This window comes from Poecilia mexicana, unplaced genomic scaffold (genome assembly GCF_051168715.1).
Source record: "Poecilia mexicana isolate PSO_F unplaced genomic scaffold, ASM5116871v1 scaffold_8, whole genome shotgun sequence".
Taxonomy (NCBI): Eukaryota; Metazoa; Chordata; class Actinopteri; order Cyprinodontiformes; family Poeciliidae; genus Poecilia; species Poecilia mexicana.
The window spans coordinates 3874852-3888164 of record NW_028263377.1 but is presented as its reverse complement, the minus strand read 5'-3'; the positions used below and the strand labels follow the sequence as shown (position 1 = coordinate 3888164).

The 13313-nt window shown below is 39.4% G+C and overlaps 1 protein-coding gene across 2 annotated transcripts in view; it reads left to right on the top strand.

The window, feature by feature from the left end:
• Positions 1 to 319: 319 nt before the first annotated feature.
• pdxdc1 (pyridoxal-dependent decarboxylase domain containing 1) overlaps positions 320 to 13313 on the top strand; it is a 29358-nt gene continuing 16364 nt past the window's right edge. For both annotated transcript variants that reach the window (XM_014987226.2, XM_088008038.1), the window contains exons 1-10: positions 320 to 578; positions 3583 to 3679; positions 3780 to 3848; positions 4907 to 4999; positions 5068 to 5214; positions 5950 to 6139; positions 7757 to 7825; positions 7910 to 7988; positions 8121 to 8205; positions 9209 to 9257. In XM_014987226.2, the coding sequence (XP_014842712.2) occupies positions 3606 to 3679; positions 3780 to 3848; positions 4907 to 4999; positions 5068 to 5214; positions 5950 to 6139; positions 7757 to 7825; positions 7910 to 7988; positions 8121 to 8205; positions 9209 to 9257 (855 nt within the window). In that variant the 5' untranslated portion in view covers positions 320 to 578; positions 3583 to 3605. The remainder of the gene's footprint in view (positions 579 to 3582; positions 3680 to 3779; positions 3849 to 4906; positions 5000 to 5067; positions 5215 to 5949; positions 6140 to 7756; positions 7826 to 7909; positions 7989 to 8120; positions 8206 to 9208; positions 9258 to 13313) is intronic.

Genomic DNA, 13313 nt, shown 5'->3' with positions numbered 1-13313 from the left:
CAGTTCCATGACTCTCGTTTGATTCTCATACTTCCTAAATCCCATAAACATATGTTCCACTGTTTCCTCAACACTACACAGTTTAGGAAGCTTCCCCAGAAGATTCCAGTGACTCAGAATCATCCCTTTGCTCCGTATGACCTCAGCATTACTCTGAATGTTGTATCAATGTTTTGCTTTTCATCCATTATCCCACTAAAACTGCTACTGTTGTCTGGTTATAGTCAGTTCCGTGTTCCATGTTCAGCTAAGTGAGTAACACATATGCTGTGTGATTATCAGCTGCCACCAGCTGACCAATCCTGCGCCGCGGGGAGTGACGTCAGCGCTGCCAGCGTGGAATGCACGTCGTTCGGCAGGTCCAGGAAGTAAACTGTCCAGTTCGGCCAGTGGTTAACAGAAATCTCCTACGGCGACAATTTAATTCGCAATAAATTCAAAACTGGCGACTTAATTTTTTTTCGACGGGCTTTCCCGGAGACTTCTGCAGGGGCTCCCTCGCGTTACCTAGCAGCGAATTCTCTGCGTCCTTTTTCACGGAGCGCAGGTGTCAAGCTGTCAGCTGTGGACTGCAAAAGGTAAGGAGCGGGTGCTGTGGAAAGCTAGGAATATGATGTGGGGTTTGTTTCAGCTGGGATAGCTCGCTGCTGGTTTCGTATGTCCGAACCCCAGCTCATACCGAGGGTCTGAAGGAGAGTTAGCCCCTGACTTGGCTTCTCTCAGCCGGAGGAGTTCCGCTGCTGAACCTCTCCGACTTCCACCTGAGGAGGGGATGATGATACACCAGCATATCAGTTACCTGCACACAGCTTAGAGCCCCGCTGCTCTCCTAATGTTCTGGGTCAGATATTTAAATAACCGAAAATGGATGGATGGATGGATGGATGGATATGGCTTAAAGGGTTAAAAATTCAACCAACTTCCAAAAAATGAGTTGGTGTTGCTCATTTAAGTCGTCATATATCCAACTTTTAGCCAATGTTCAAACGTATTTGTCTTGCCTGTAAAATTATTCGTACCTTTAGAACCTTTTGCCATATTAGAGCCATAAATGTAATTGTATTTAATCAAAAATGTTAAATATTTGTTTTAAGAAAAGAAATATTCAAGCTGCAAGCCTGCAGGTTGGTCTCTACCAGCATTCCTGATATAGGTCAGAATGTATTTTCCTGTTCTTACAAAAAACAGTGAATCTCCATCTCAAGCCTAGGTATTGATTTTTTTTTCTCAGGATTTTTCTGGCCAACTTTATCTCTCATAAGAAGAGCATCCCCACAGCATGATGCAGCCACCACCATGGCTTAGCATACTACTGGACATGTACAATTGGTTTTTGTGACCAAAACACTTTTTCCTTACGTTTGGTGTGTCCCTAACATGACTTATAGCAACTACAAACATGACTCTTTATTATATATAATGGAACTTATGGCCTACTATTTGTTATTGCACTTTATGAGATTTCACTTGTACTATCTGCACTTTTTGCTTATGCTCAACAGAATAGAATAGAAACAACCTTTATTGTCCCGCAAAGGGGAAATTCAGATGTAACAGCATTGTGATGCCTGAATATCATTTTGGTATTATAACAATGACAATAAAAGTATATATATTTTACATTTATATACTGACTAATAGTCGTCTAGTCAAACAGGTTTTTCCACCTTGGCTCTGGATCTTTGCTGCTTCCTCAGGGCTTCATTGCTGCTTCTCAGATCAGTGCTCTCCTCAGGCCTTTTGTCACTGCAGGGCCCGGCCCCCTCCGACCCGGCCCTATTGTACTCCGGCCCTGGTTGTGTTTGCATTGAGCAGAGAGCTGCTTCAGAAGTGAGCGAGAATCAAATAAATTCCTCTCGGAGCCAACTCCTCTTGGATCTAACCTTACCTGACCAGCTAGCCCAGGTCAGGTTTGCTTCAATAGAAAAGCAGTCTCCTCACACATTTTTATTTCTTTTTTGTTCCTCCTGCTGTATCAGCAAAGAAACTGAGGAAAAAAATTGACCTAAGCTTTATTTTTAACTAAATGAATTAAAAAATAAACATCTGAGTATCATCTTTTAGCACGACTAGCGTCTGGTGCAGACGAACCACCACTGCAGCTTGCAGAATTTCCACTGCATCCAGAGCCTGTGATCTGGAAACCCCTCATTCACAGAGTCTTGTCCACTTCTGATCTCTTCACATGGAGGAATGTTCCCTGATTTCAGCTCAGCCAAAACTTTGGTTGAAGTGGACCTTGTCATTCCAGTCTGGCATGAAGTGCAGATTCATCCTTCAGGTCAACATGAAAACCCTGAGACATTTGATTAAGTACCAGCAGGAGGACATAATTTAAGGGCAACTGTTAAATTTTATTATTTATGCATCGCTACTCAGACCATAGTCAGTAGTTTTTGTCACTAGCTGCGTTTCCATTACAAGTGTATGCAAATCTTTGTCTATATTCTGCCATTGTTGAAACAAAACAAAATTCTGCAATTATGGTGCTTCCATTAAGTAATAAATTAAATTAAAGTCACATGAATAAGTTTGTTCATGTAGTAAGTCATTAACAATCATTTCAGTGATGGATGTAAACAGGTAGATATAGTCATAATGCAGCCATCTTTATCAGCCAATCAGAGGAGACTTTGGTGCCTCCTCTGATTGGCTGATTGGCTCATTATTCAGGTGTTGGAGCAACAAGCCCCACCTACTTGGGAGCAGCTACATCTTTGTGAAAATTGTAGTCGGTAAATTTACAGAAGGGTTATGGATTCAACACGTTGGAATGACACACATTTTCTGAACTGTGCGATGCTTTGAGAGCTCTTGTAGAGACAGCTGCACACTGTCCGAAAAACTAAAACAAACCCTCATCATCCTACTTCCTGATGAGGGTCTTCCTCGTTGCTTTTACCAGTAGTAACATCTGGCTCTCGATCACATGACTCATGATGCAAAAAAGTGTTTTCCAAAAGACTAAATTAATAAAAAACATCTGAATATCATCTTTAAGCACGACTAACGTCCGAACCCCAGCTCATACCGACGGTCTGAAGGAGAGTTGGCCGCTGACTTGGGTTCTCTCAGCCGGAGGAGTTCTGCTGCTGAACCTCTCCGACTTCCACCTGAGGAGTGAATGATTATGGGGATGATGATACACCAGCATATCAATTACCTGCACACAGCTTAGAGCCCCTCTGCTCTTCCTAAGCTATTTCTCAGCTATTTTGATACAGCTGAGAAACCACCTCATCCTATTACAAAAACATGAGTTTTTCTGAAATCAGCATGTTTCTATTAAGCACATTTATTTTTGTAATTTCAATTAGTGCAATTCTCATGTTGTGCAGCTATCTCTCCACTGTGGCTGCCTTTAATGGAAAGGCAGCTACAGTGGAGAGAAAGTTTCAGATATAGGAGGCTACCGTTTAAAGACCTTTGCTAGCGGTCTGAAAGGAGTACAAGCATAAACGCATGCCACACTTTTTTGACAATGAGTGAATTTCCTGTCATGTGACAATTATACGCTACTTTATGTTGGTCTGTTGATCCATTGTGTGTTTCATGTGTGAATTCTTCTTAACTCTCCTTCAGGAAACAAAGCCTCTTCCTTGATCATGGTAGATGCTGCTCTGGCTCAGGTGGGAAAGAACCTGAATGAAGCCATGAGGATCCTTGGAGATGGACAGATGTAGGGTTCAACATCATCTTTTTACAATAAGGAAGAAGGGGGCGAGAATTTCAATAGGATACTTACTGAAGGATTCATGGAGCTGTGTGTGTGTGTTTAGGGAGCCAGACGCAGGAACGGAAAGCCGACGTTTCAGTAGAACCAGTATCCCCGGACCTCTACAGGGAGAGTAAGACACTTACACACACGTTACATTTTTCTGTTTCTCACATGAACTTTGCATTGACTTCCGTTCATTTTTCATTGATTTCAGTTGCTTGACCCTAAAACCTAACCATTACCAGTACAGACCCAACCCTAACCAAAATTCAATTCACACCTTAGTCCTAAATCTAACCCCTGACCCAAAAGCAGTGTTTTCCCTTGTGGAGACCAGGCTTCGGTTCCCACAAGGAGCAGTGACACACACGCACACACACACACACACCTAGCCCAGGTCAGGTTTTATTCCAGCTCAGTCCTTGTGTGCGTTTCATTCTTCAGGGTGTCCTGCAGACATTTATCTACTCTCCCGGATGCTGTTTTAAAAACCTGTTTGTATTGTTGTGTTTAAAGAGGGCTGTGTGTTTGAAGAAGGATTTTTTTTTTATCAAGACAATGTTCAACAGAAATATAATCTTTAACAAGTTAAGTGACATATTAACAGTTTCTCAGGATGCAAAACATGATAAAAATCCCCACAATTACTATTGAAATCCACTGAACCACAGGATGCTTTAATTATCACTGGAGTACAACTCGGCATCGGAATGTTTTATAATGGAAAAGCATGGTGGTATTGGATGTGTCTAAACAAGAACAAATTTCAGATTTAACTGAAATGTCTTAAATAAATGGCTTGTACTTACATAGCGCTTTATCAATTCCAACCCACAAAGCGCTCCACACTACATTCAGTCATTTACACACATAGTGGCACACTGGTGGTGGTGAGCTGCTGGATAGTAGCCACAGCCTCTGTCAGACTGCCTCTGACAGGCAGTCTGACAGAGGCTGTCCCTCTGTCCCCCACCAGCAGCAGGCAAGGTGAAGTGTGGCCTACAATGTTCTGCATTAGTCATGTTTGATGACTGAGATAATGTCCGTTAACCCTCCAAGGTTTTACAGCACCTGAATGTTCCGCTGGTAATAAACTGGCTTCATGTTATGTAGCAACTGTGGCTCACTGGATACAACAGTTATCTTCTATTTACAAAGCTGCGAGTTCAAGTTCTGTTTCATGTGCAGTGGCCAGGATGTAACCACAATACTGCACCTTGTTCACCATCTCATCCATGAAGAGGAAGACGAAGAGGATGGGAGGGACAAGGCCAGCCAGCCGTAAGCAGAACTGACCACTGATTGAAGCTTAGTGGTGCACAGATGTTTATGTGTGTTGTGCCCAGCAGGATCCAGAATGTGGGGGAACAGGGTCACATGGCCTTACTGGGCCACAGTCTGGCAGCGTACATCTCCGTGTTGGACAGAGAGCGGCTCCGCAAGCTAACCACTCGGATTCTGTCTGACACCACGCTGTGGCTCTGCAGGATCTTCAGGTAAACCCTGTATTACCCTCTGTATGATGTAAATTAGACGTTTTTGACCTTTTTATGCATGCTTGCAAAATCTCCATGGCAACCATTCAGCTGTGCAAAACACCCAGGTGGACCTAGCCATGCCTTTGGGGTACAGCTGCATTTTCTAAGCTTCTGCTGAGCTCATTATAGGAACTACTTCTCAGTGCAATGCTTTTAAAAACTTTGATAGAGGGTTAATAGAGGAGCCATGTTGTGATGACTTCCTGAAGACAGAGTTTCAGAAAGAACAGGAGTTTTTAAAGAGACAAATTTCCTAGTGTTAAATTATAAAGTAAAATTTCTTTTGAGTCATATTTACATACAAATATATAGCATTTTTCTAAAAACTGCAGGTAGCATAGTTGATTGTGCTATAAAATGTCACTATATGCCTGGAAAATACATAATACTGCTTCTTTAATAAAAGTAGGGAGTTATTCAATGTGGTTAGATTCATATCTGCATAAAAAATCCAAATAACATTCTGCAAGACACCATATTCCATGGCACTAAGAGCTTGTAATGCTTTTTTTTTTTTATAATTTTGAAGAATTGCCTGAAATTATAGATATCGGACTAATCCCATAGTCCAATATCTGCAGCTTATCAAAAATACTTTACATCATAGCAATCTGGGTTCACAGATGCAGTTTATGAGCCTGGTTAATGTTTATCAGTGATCACATCTACATCCATCACCTGACTGTCCTGCAGGTATGACAATGGCTCCGCCTATTTCCATGAAGATGACAGGGATGGCCTTGTAAAGGTTTGTCGGCTTGCCATCAACGCCCGTTACGAGGAATATACAACTGAAGGCTATGCTGTCTTAAGCTCCAGACAGCCAGTTATCTACCAAAGCGCCTCCTGCAGGCCTGGCTTGGGACAACACCTATGCAACCAGGTGGGTAGAATCCATATAGAAACAAATAGAGTGGAAATAAGTGGTCTGCGAGACATTGTCCTTCAGTGATGTTGTTTTAGCCAGAGTTCTTCTATCTCCAACCACCTGCACTGCAAAGGACTAGCATAGAGCTAGCTCCTTGACCAGGAACTGGTTGCGCTGGCACCAGTACACAAAGTGCTGAGTACACCATCTGTCCTCTGAGTCGTCCTCACCTGTGAAGAGGCCAGCTAAGGCAGAGTCATCAGAGAACTTCTGAAGTGGGGAGTTGATATAGACGTCTGGAGTGTAGAGGGGGTAGAGGAATGGTGCCAGCACAGTTCACCGTGGGTGAACCGTGGGTTCACCGTGGGACCCCATACTGCAGACTCAGTCCTACTGATAAGGGACGTTTTATTTGGATAAAACGTCCCTTATCAGCCCTTCATGGAAACATCAACAGGTGTTTCGTTTCCAACCAGAGACTTGGTGTTGTCCTGCTGGAACACAAACTATCAAAGTTTCAACCTTCCACATGGCTGAGGTGAAGTTCAAAATGCAGGTTGTTTGTCTTTACTGTTCCACAATACAGATGGATGATTTTCTAAGAAAACATCGCCTTCATTACGACACTGTGGAAGACTTCATGAGTTTCTCTCTTTCTTGGAGCATTTTGCTCTGGACCCTGTGAACCTAGCCCTGCTATTTAGAAGCATCTTCTCTCAGCTGCAGTTTTTAAACTTCCAAGCTTTCACCTTTCCCTCACTCAGCTCCTTCAGACTAGCCTGCAGCAATTAGCAAACACCTGGTGGAACTGGGCATCTACTGACCTTGTTATAGGAGCCACTTAGAGCAATGCTGGTTAAAAAAAAAAATGTTAAAGGCTTAATTGAGGAGTGATGTGGTGATGACTTCCTGAAGACAGAGTTTCAGAAAGAGCAATAGTTTTCAGAGAGTCTTTGGCCCAATTTGAAGTAGTTAAATTAAAAAGTCAAATTTCTTTCAAGTCATATTTGATAGGTACAGCATTTTTATGAGAAGGGAAAGCAAGATAGTGTCTTGATTATGTATAAATTGGAACTATATGCCTGCAAAATACATAATGCTGTCCTTAATGCTGGATCCTGAGACACTTGCTTATGCTGCACAGTTGTTTTTCCTCCAATTAGACGCACACCTCCTTGATATCGCTGCATGTTCTCAAATGAGGATTTAAAATCACTTTTGTTGGAGAGTTCCACACAAAGTGGAAAGCTGATGAGAAGCCTGTGGTTTTAAATGAGAGAATGAGAATATATGACAGTCATATGATCCCAATCATCATGCTAATCTACAACACAACAGCTGGAACAGCAGTCATTAATTTAAAATGGCCCAGTCAAAGTCTAGACTTCAGTTGAAATGAAGTGGTGGGAACTTAGGTGAGCAATAATTGTCAGCCCAGGATAAGTGGGTGTAGACAGTTTATTGCTTATTATGAGGATGTGGTGTAAATGTCAGTTCACTGTTCTGTCTTGATGATTTTTCACATGACTGCACACATGTGAAGCTAACTAAGCCTCTGGGAGCACCTTGATTCAAACAGTGACTGAATCATTTGCATACAAAGAAAACATGATTTTCCTTTGTCTCCTTTAGCTTGGCTTGCCTCTGTCCAGCCTGTGCACAGTGCCATGTAACACCATCTTTGGATCCCAGCACCAAATGGTAGGAGGAAACGGATGGAGCAGCATCCACCTCAAATGGCTCAGTGAATATAAATGTGATAAGAAACATGCTTTTGACTTCCAGGATGTTGCCCTGTTGGACAAGTTGATCAAAGAGGACACAGACGCTGGGAAGCTTCCTTTGCTGCTCATCGCCAACGCAGGTGAAGATCAGACTGTTTCAAAATATTTATATCCATGTGTACGATACCAGGAATTCTGCAACAGTTGTTTGGAATTTTTTTTTAAAACTGACAAATTAATGCAGTTTTGTTTCTGCTGATTCTCCCTCTCAGGGACCCCTGAAGCAGGTCATACAGACAAACTGAGTCGCCTTAAGGAGCTGTGTGATCAGCATGGTATATGGCTTCATGTGGAGGGGTAAGTCAGTGCTGATCCTCAGGCCTCAAATACCTCATCACCATTTAGGATTTATCTAAAATTAATGAAAGGTCATTTATTTCAAACAAGAAATCAGAAAATGAAAAAAAAAATAAATAAAATTAGTAAAGGAAAAAAACTGAAAAAACAAGATATACAGATCTTTTAATTTTTGTCACTAAATTTACTCCAAAAATCTAAAGGCTTATTTATATAATGTTGAACAATGTTCAAATGCTTTTACTGTTTTTTACTATTTTTTTTGTGACTGCTGTCTGAGAAATATAAATAAAATGTACTTACTAATGGTATCCCCCTTAGAAATATAAATAGGCATTCATACTAAAAGAAGGATAATAGTAAAAGTTTGATGTTACATTTCAGTTTTTTTGTCTTTATAATGACTAAGTTAGCAATTGTTTATCTATGTTCATATTGTCCACTCCATTATATTTCACTCCAAATGTGTTGGGAGGAGTTTCTTTCTCCTCATTCTGAGCTGGAGAAGCTTAAAAATTTTGGGAAATTATTTGCTAAAGTCACTTTTATTTTTGTTTTGTATTCAAAATAGTAACGATTCCCGAATTTACCGCATAAATGACACAATCAATGAGACAAATGTAGGAAGTAAATGATGAAATGTCTTTGTAATGTAGCAGCTAGCTTAGCAGCGAGAGATGTTGAAGAAATGTTAATGTTTATTTTTCCTAAATGGTCTAAAGTCATTCAATTCAGCATTCAGTTTCAGAGACATTCTTGTTGTCATTATTAAGAAGCTACAGCTAACAGGGACACATTTTTTCAAGCCATTAGCATCCTGTAATAATTCACCAACATAACTGGCTAATAATCTGAAAACGAATCCAAGTTCACTTAATTTTACGGGTGGGGGCGGGGGGGATTTTATTTTAACAGCAATTACACATGTTAATCATTTTAAGTTATTTGATTCCACAACTTTGCTTTCCCAAACAAACTTAATAATGTGTTTTTATCTATTTAGGGTCAACCTTGCCACCCTGGCTCTGGCCCAGGTCACTTCTGCTGTCATGGTAATCTTATTTAAATAACACCCACTTCTGTGTTTACCCAGTTCATCCTCAACAAGAACCAGTCCTTAACTCGTCAAATTCAATCGTGGTTAAGATGAATTGATTAATGTTCATAGAGCATCACCAGGTGCAGCTCTAAGTTGAACTAGTTCTCCTTAAATAACTATATTTCATCTGAAACGAGGCTTAAAAAAATCAAAGACATGATATCATTCTCAAATGAATGTATTATTTGTGTCATTGCCCTTTATTTTTCTTACTCTGTTTCTTTGCTCACATAAACTGTATCTTGTAATGGCTGCAACCCTCAGAAGAGCCGGATGTAGCAGGGAAGACGCATCCAGACATGATTAAAGGGAATTTTTTCCTGTGCACAGTGTAAGACAGCATCCGAGGGGTTTTATACCTGTCAGTATACTGACTGATATTCTCCTGCAGTAGTAAAAGTAATGTTGATAATAATAATAATAATAAAGCATTTTATTTGGCAGCGCCTTTCAAAACACCCAAGGACACCTTACAAAATTAAAAACACAAACTAAACGGTAAAAAAATGGCTACATGACACAAAACCACAAAATAACTACACCGTTAAAGTGAGAAGGCTAATTTGAACAGGTGGGTAATTCTCACGAACATGGTACAACTTACAACAAAAATAAAAATGCATTGTATGCACACAAAAACACACCTTCTTTATAAAATAGAATCTAATTTTATCTTTCAATGTAAAATTATAACCTCTATGCATATTTTTAAAGATATTTTTAGACATTTTAGTCTGACTTTGAAGAAATAAATTCATTACCGTAACACAATTTTGATGAAGAAATATGAAACCACAAAAACATTTTTCCACTTTTTTTGGACACCATGGACTTCAGTGTCCACAAAGGATAAGGTACCAACAAAGAATAGTCATTAATAACAAAATTTATTATTTTAATGTAAACAATTATTTCATTACCGTAACATGAATACATTTTTAAAATCTATTTTTGTTCTAATTTTGTGTTAAATCATTAAATTGAAAAAACAACACAACCATAATATAAAAGAGTCTGACCATTTCATTGAGGAATTAAAAAGTTCATGTAATTCTTTTATCTAATCTAAATAAATTATCATAAAATGAGCATAGCGGTAATGAAAAAACGTATGTCGGTAATGAATAAGAATGTTTCGGTAATGAACACTTTATAATTACACTAACATTTAACTACACATAAATAATAAAATGGCATGTAACAAAACATACATCTGCAAATTAAACATTTTACCAACGTTGAGCCATGGAAACAAACCCACAACTGACTTTTTTTCATCTCTGCTTATTGCTTGGAATGTAAGGTTGGGCAATTGGACGAATTCATCAATCCTCAGGAATAGTAGGGCTGTAGTGATTCAATAATCTCACGATACAATACAATACACGATATTCTGCTCACGATACCATATATATTGCGATATTCAGCAAACAATACAATTCAATACACTTTTGCAATTTTCTGAAAGATTTTAGAGGGACAGAGTGATTTTGGTGACATTTTGTGACTTAGAGTTGGATTGAATTAATTTAACTGAAAACTGATTAAAAGCACCAACTACACAACACCTGGCTCTAGTTGGACATGGACACAGACTTAAAGTCGACAGCTGGACAAAATGAATCAAAGAAGTGGTGAGAAAACATGTTTCTTTTAATTGAAACAGTACAAACTGTAGCTTACATGCATTTGTGAAGTAAATAAAGTGCACCAAGTACCTGCTCTGAATAGTTTGATACCTTTTTAACCTTGACACTTAACATCTGAAGGAATCACTCTAAGCCTGATGACCTAATCACTCTCCCGGCGAAGCAAGCAATGAGTGAACAAGATGACAGTTGGATGTTACAATACTTGCATTACTATATCAATTTTTTTCTAGGAAAGAAAATATTGATATATATCGCAAAAATCGATATTACACAGACCTGGATAATAGGCTATGTCCTTCACTGGGTGTTTTTTTTATTTATTTTTATTCATTTATTCTTATGTAAGGGTGATTTATTTATTGAGGTGGCTCGGGCATCCTCACCAGATGCCCAAGCCACCTCAACTGGCTCCTCTCAATGTGGAGGAGCAGTGGCTCTACTCTGAGTCCCTCCCAGATGACCAAGCTCCTCACCTTGTCTCTACAGGAGAGCTCAGAGAAAAAACATTTTAGCCTCTTGTAGCTGTGATCTTGTTCTTTTGGTGATGACCCAAATCTCATCCCATAAATGAGGGAAGGGTTGTAGATTGGCCAGTAAATTGAGAGCTTTGTCTTTTGACTCAGCTCTCTCTTCACCAGGGCAGACCAGTGCAACTGAGAAAATGTTGCATATTGCTGAACCATAATGGAAAGCCATTACTGCTTACAATGAAAAGCAGTATATGCTTCACTGTGGACGCTGCACCAATCCACCTGTCAATTTCTCACTCCATTTTCCCATCCATGACTACAGATATACTGGGAACTAAACCTGTAGATCATGACCTGATGAAGCCAACAGGACCACATCATCTGCAAAAAGCAGAGATGCGAAGGCCACCAAAACGGACCCTGTCCACATCTTGGCTGCGTTTAGAAATTCTGTCCATGAAAGTAATGAACAGAATCGATGACAAAGGGCAGCCTTGGCGGAGTCCAACTCTCACCGGAAACCAGCCCGACTTACTGTCAGCCCCTACAGGGCTCCCTGAAGGACATGGTCGAACACCTTTTCCAAGTTCACAATACGCATGTAGATTGATTGGGCGAACTTCCACGGACCCTCCAGGACCTGCTGAGGGTGTAGAGCTGGTCTAGTGTTCCACGACCAAGACAAAACCCACACTGCTCTTCCTGAAGCTTAGATTCGACTAATCCAGAACCACAGAATAGACATTACCAGGGAGGCCTAAGAACCCTCTGTAGTTGGAGCATACTCTGTAGGTGGACCACCCCCCCGGGGTGCCAGTTCAGGAAAACTGCCCCCAGTATACATCTTCTTTCACTCATTCACCTTCCAAGTAAAATTTTGATAGCGGAATATCCTTAACTGAATCGAAAAACCATCAAATTGGATCATGAGTTGAAATGGGTCCCTCTGAATCTAAGCATTTTTGGAAATTTTAATTGATATCCAGCACTACTTCCTTTTGCCCTTCACATTAGGTAATTAATATTTGTTGCCATAAAATAGTATAACCATTTTTCATAAGTAGGAAGTAAATAAAAAACTGCTGTAATTGTGTAAAAAAAACAATAAGAAGGAGTATTAAAGTTTAAATGCACTATGTATTTATCTATTTTTTCATTTCAAAAAGACACTGTTCATCACCGTAATCTTGTTTTTCATTACCACAACAGGTCTAAAATTACGCGGTAATGAAAGTTGTGCATTACGGTAATGAGTGACAATCGCATGAGATAGCTTAAAATGGTAGCATGCCATGGTGAGTCAGCTAAAATTTTTTCACCTACAATACAAATTCCCTGATATCTTCTCTACAGAAAAATATCTAATCATTTACTTTTTAAGCACATGAGGTAATGCACATTACGGTAATGATCGCCTATGGTGTGCGAATAGGCGTATGCAAGGAGAAACATAACAATTATCATAATCAAAATATGTCAAACAATCTTATTTTTTAGCCATATTTTGTCTTCTCTTCTTTGTGGTACATTATGGGTCAAAATAACTCAATTTTAAAAAATTCTATAAATTTAACAGGACTTCGAACAAGGTGCTACGGTAATGAGTTTTGCACCTCTGGACACTCACTTTTATTAAAATATATTTTATTATTTAATAGGAAATCATTAGATATTACAATATTGAGCTAGTTTACATTATTTTACACAAGTTGGTAGTATTTTTTTATAAACCACCTTGAATAATTACAATGATAAATTGAGGTGAAAGCATTTTTTTTTACTGTGGACGCATTACGGTAATGAATTTCTGACTCTAAAATTAGTTAAAAAACATTTAAAAAAATATTTTGGTAACTAACAATTAACTGTGCCAAATATTAGAAATGA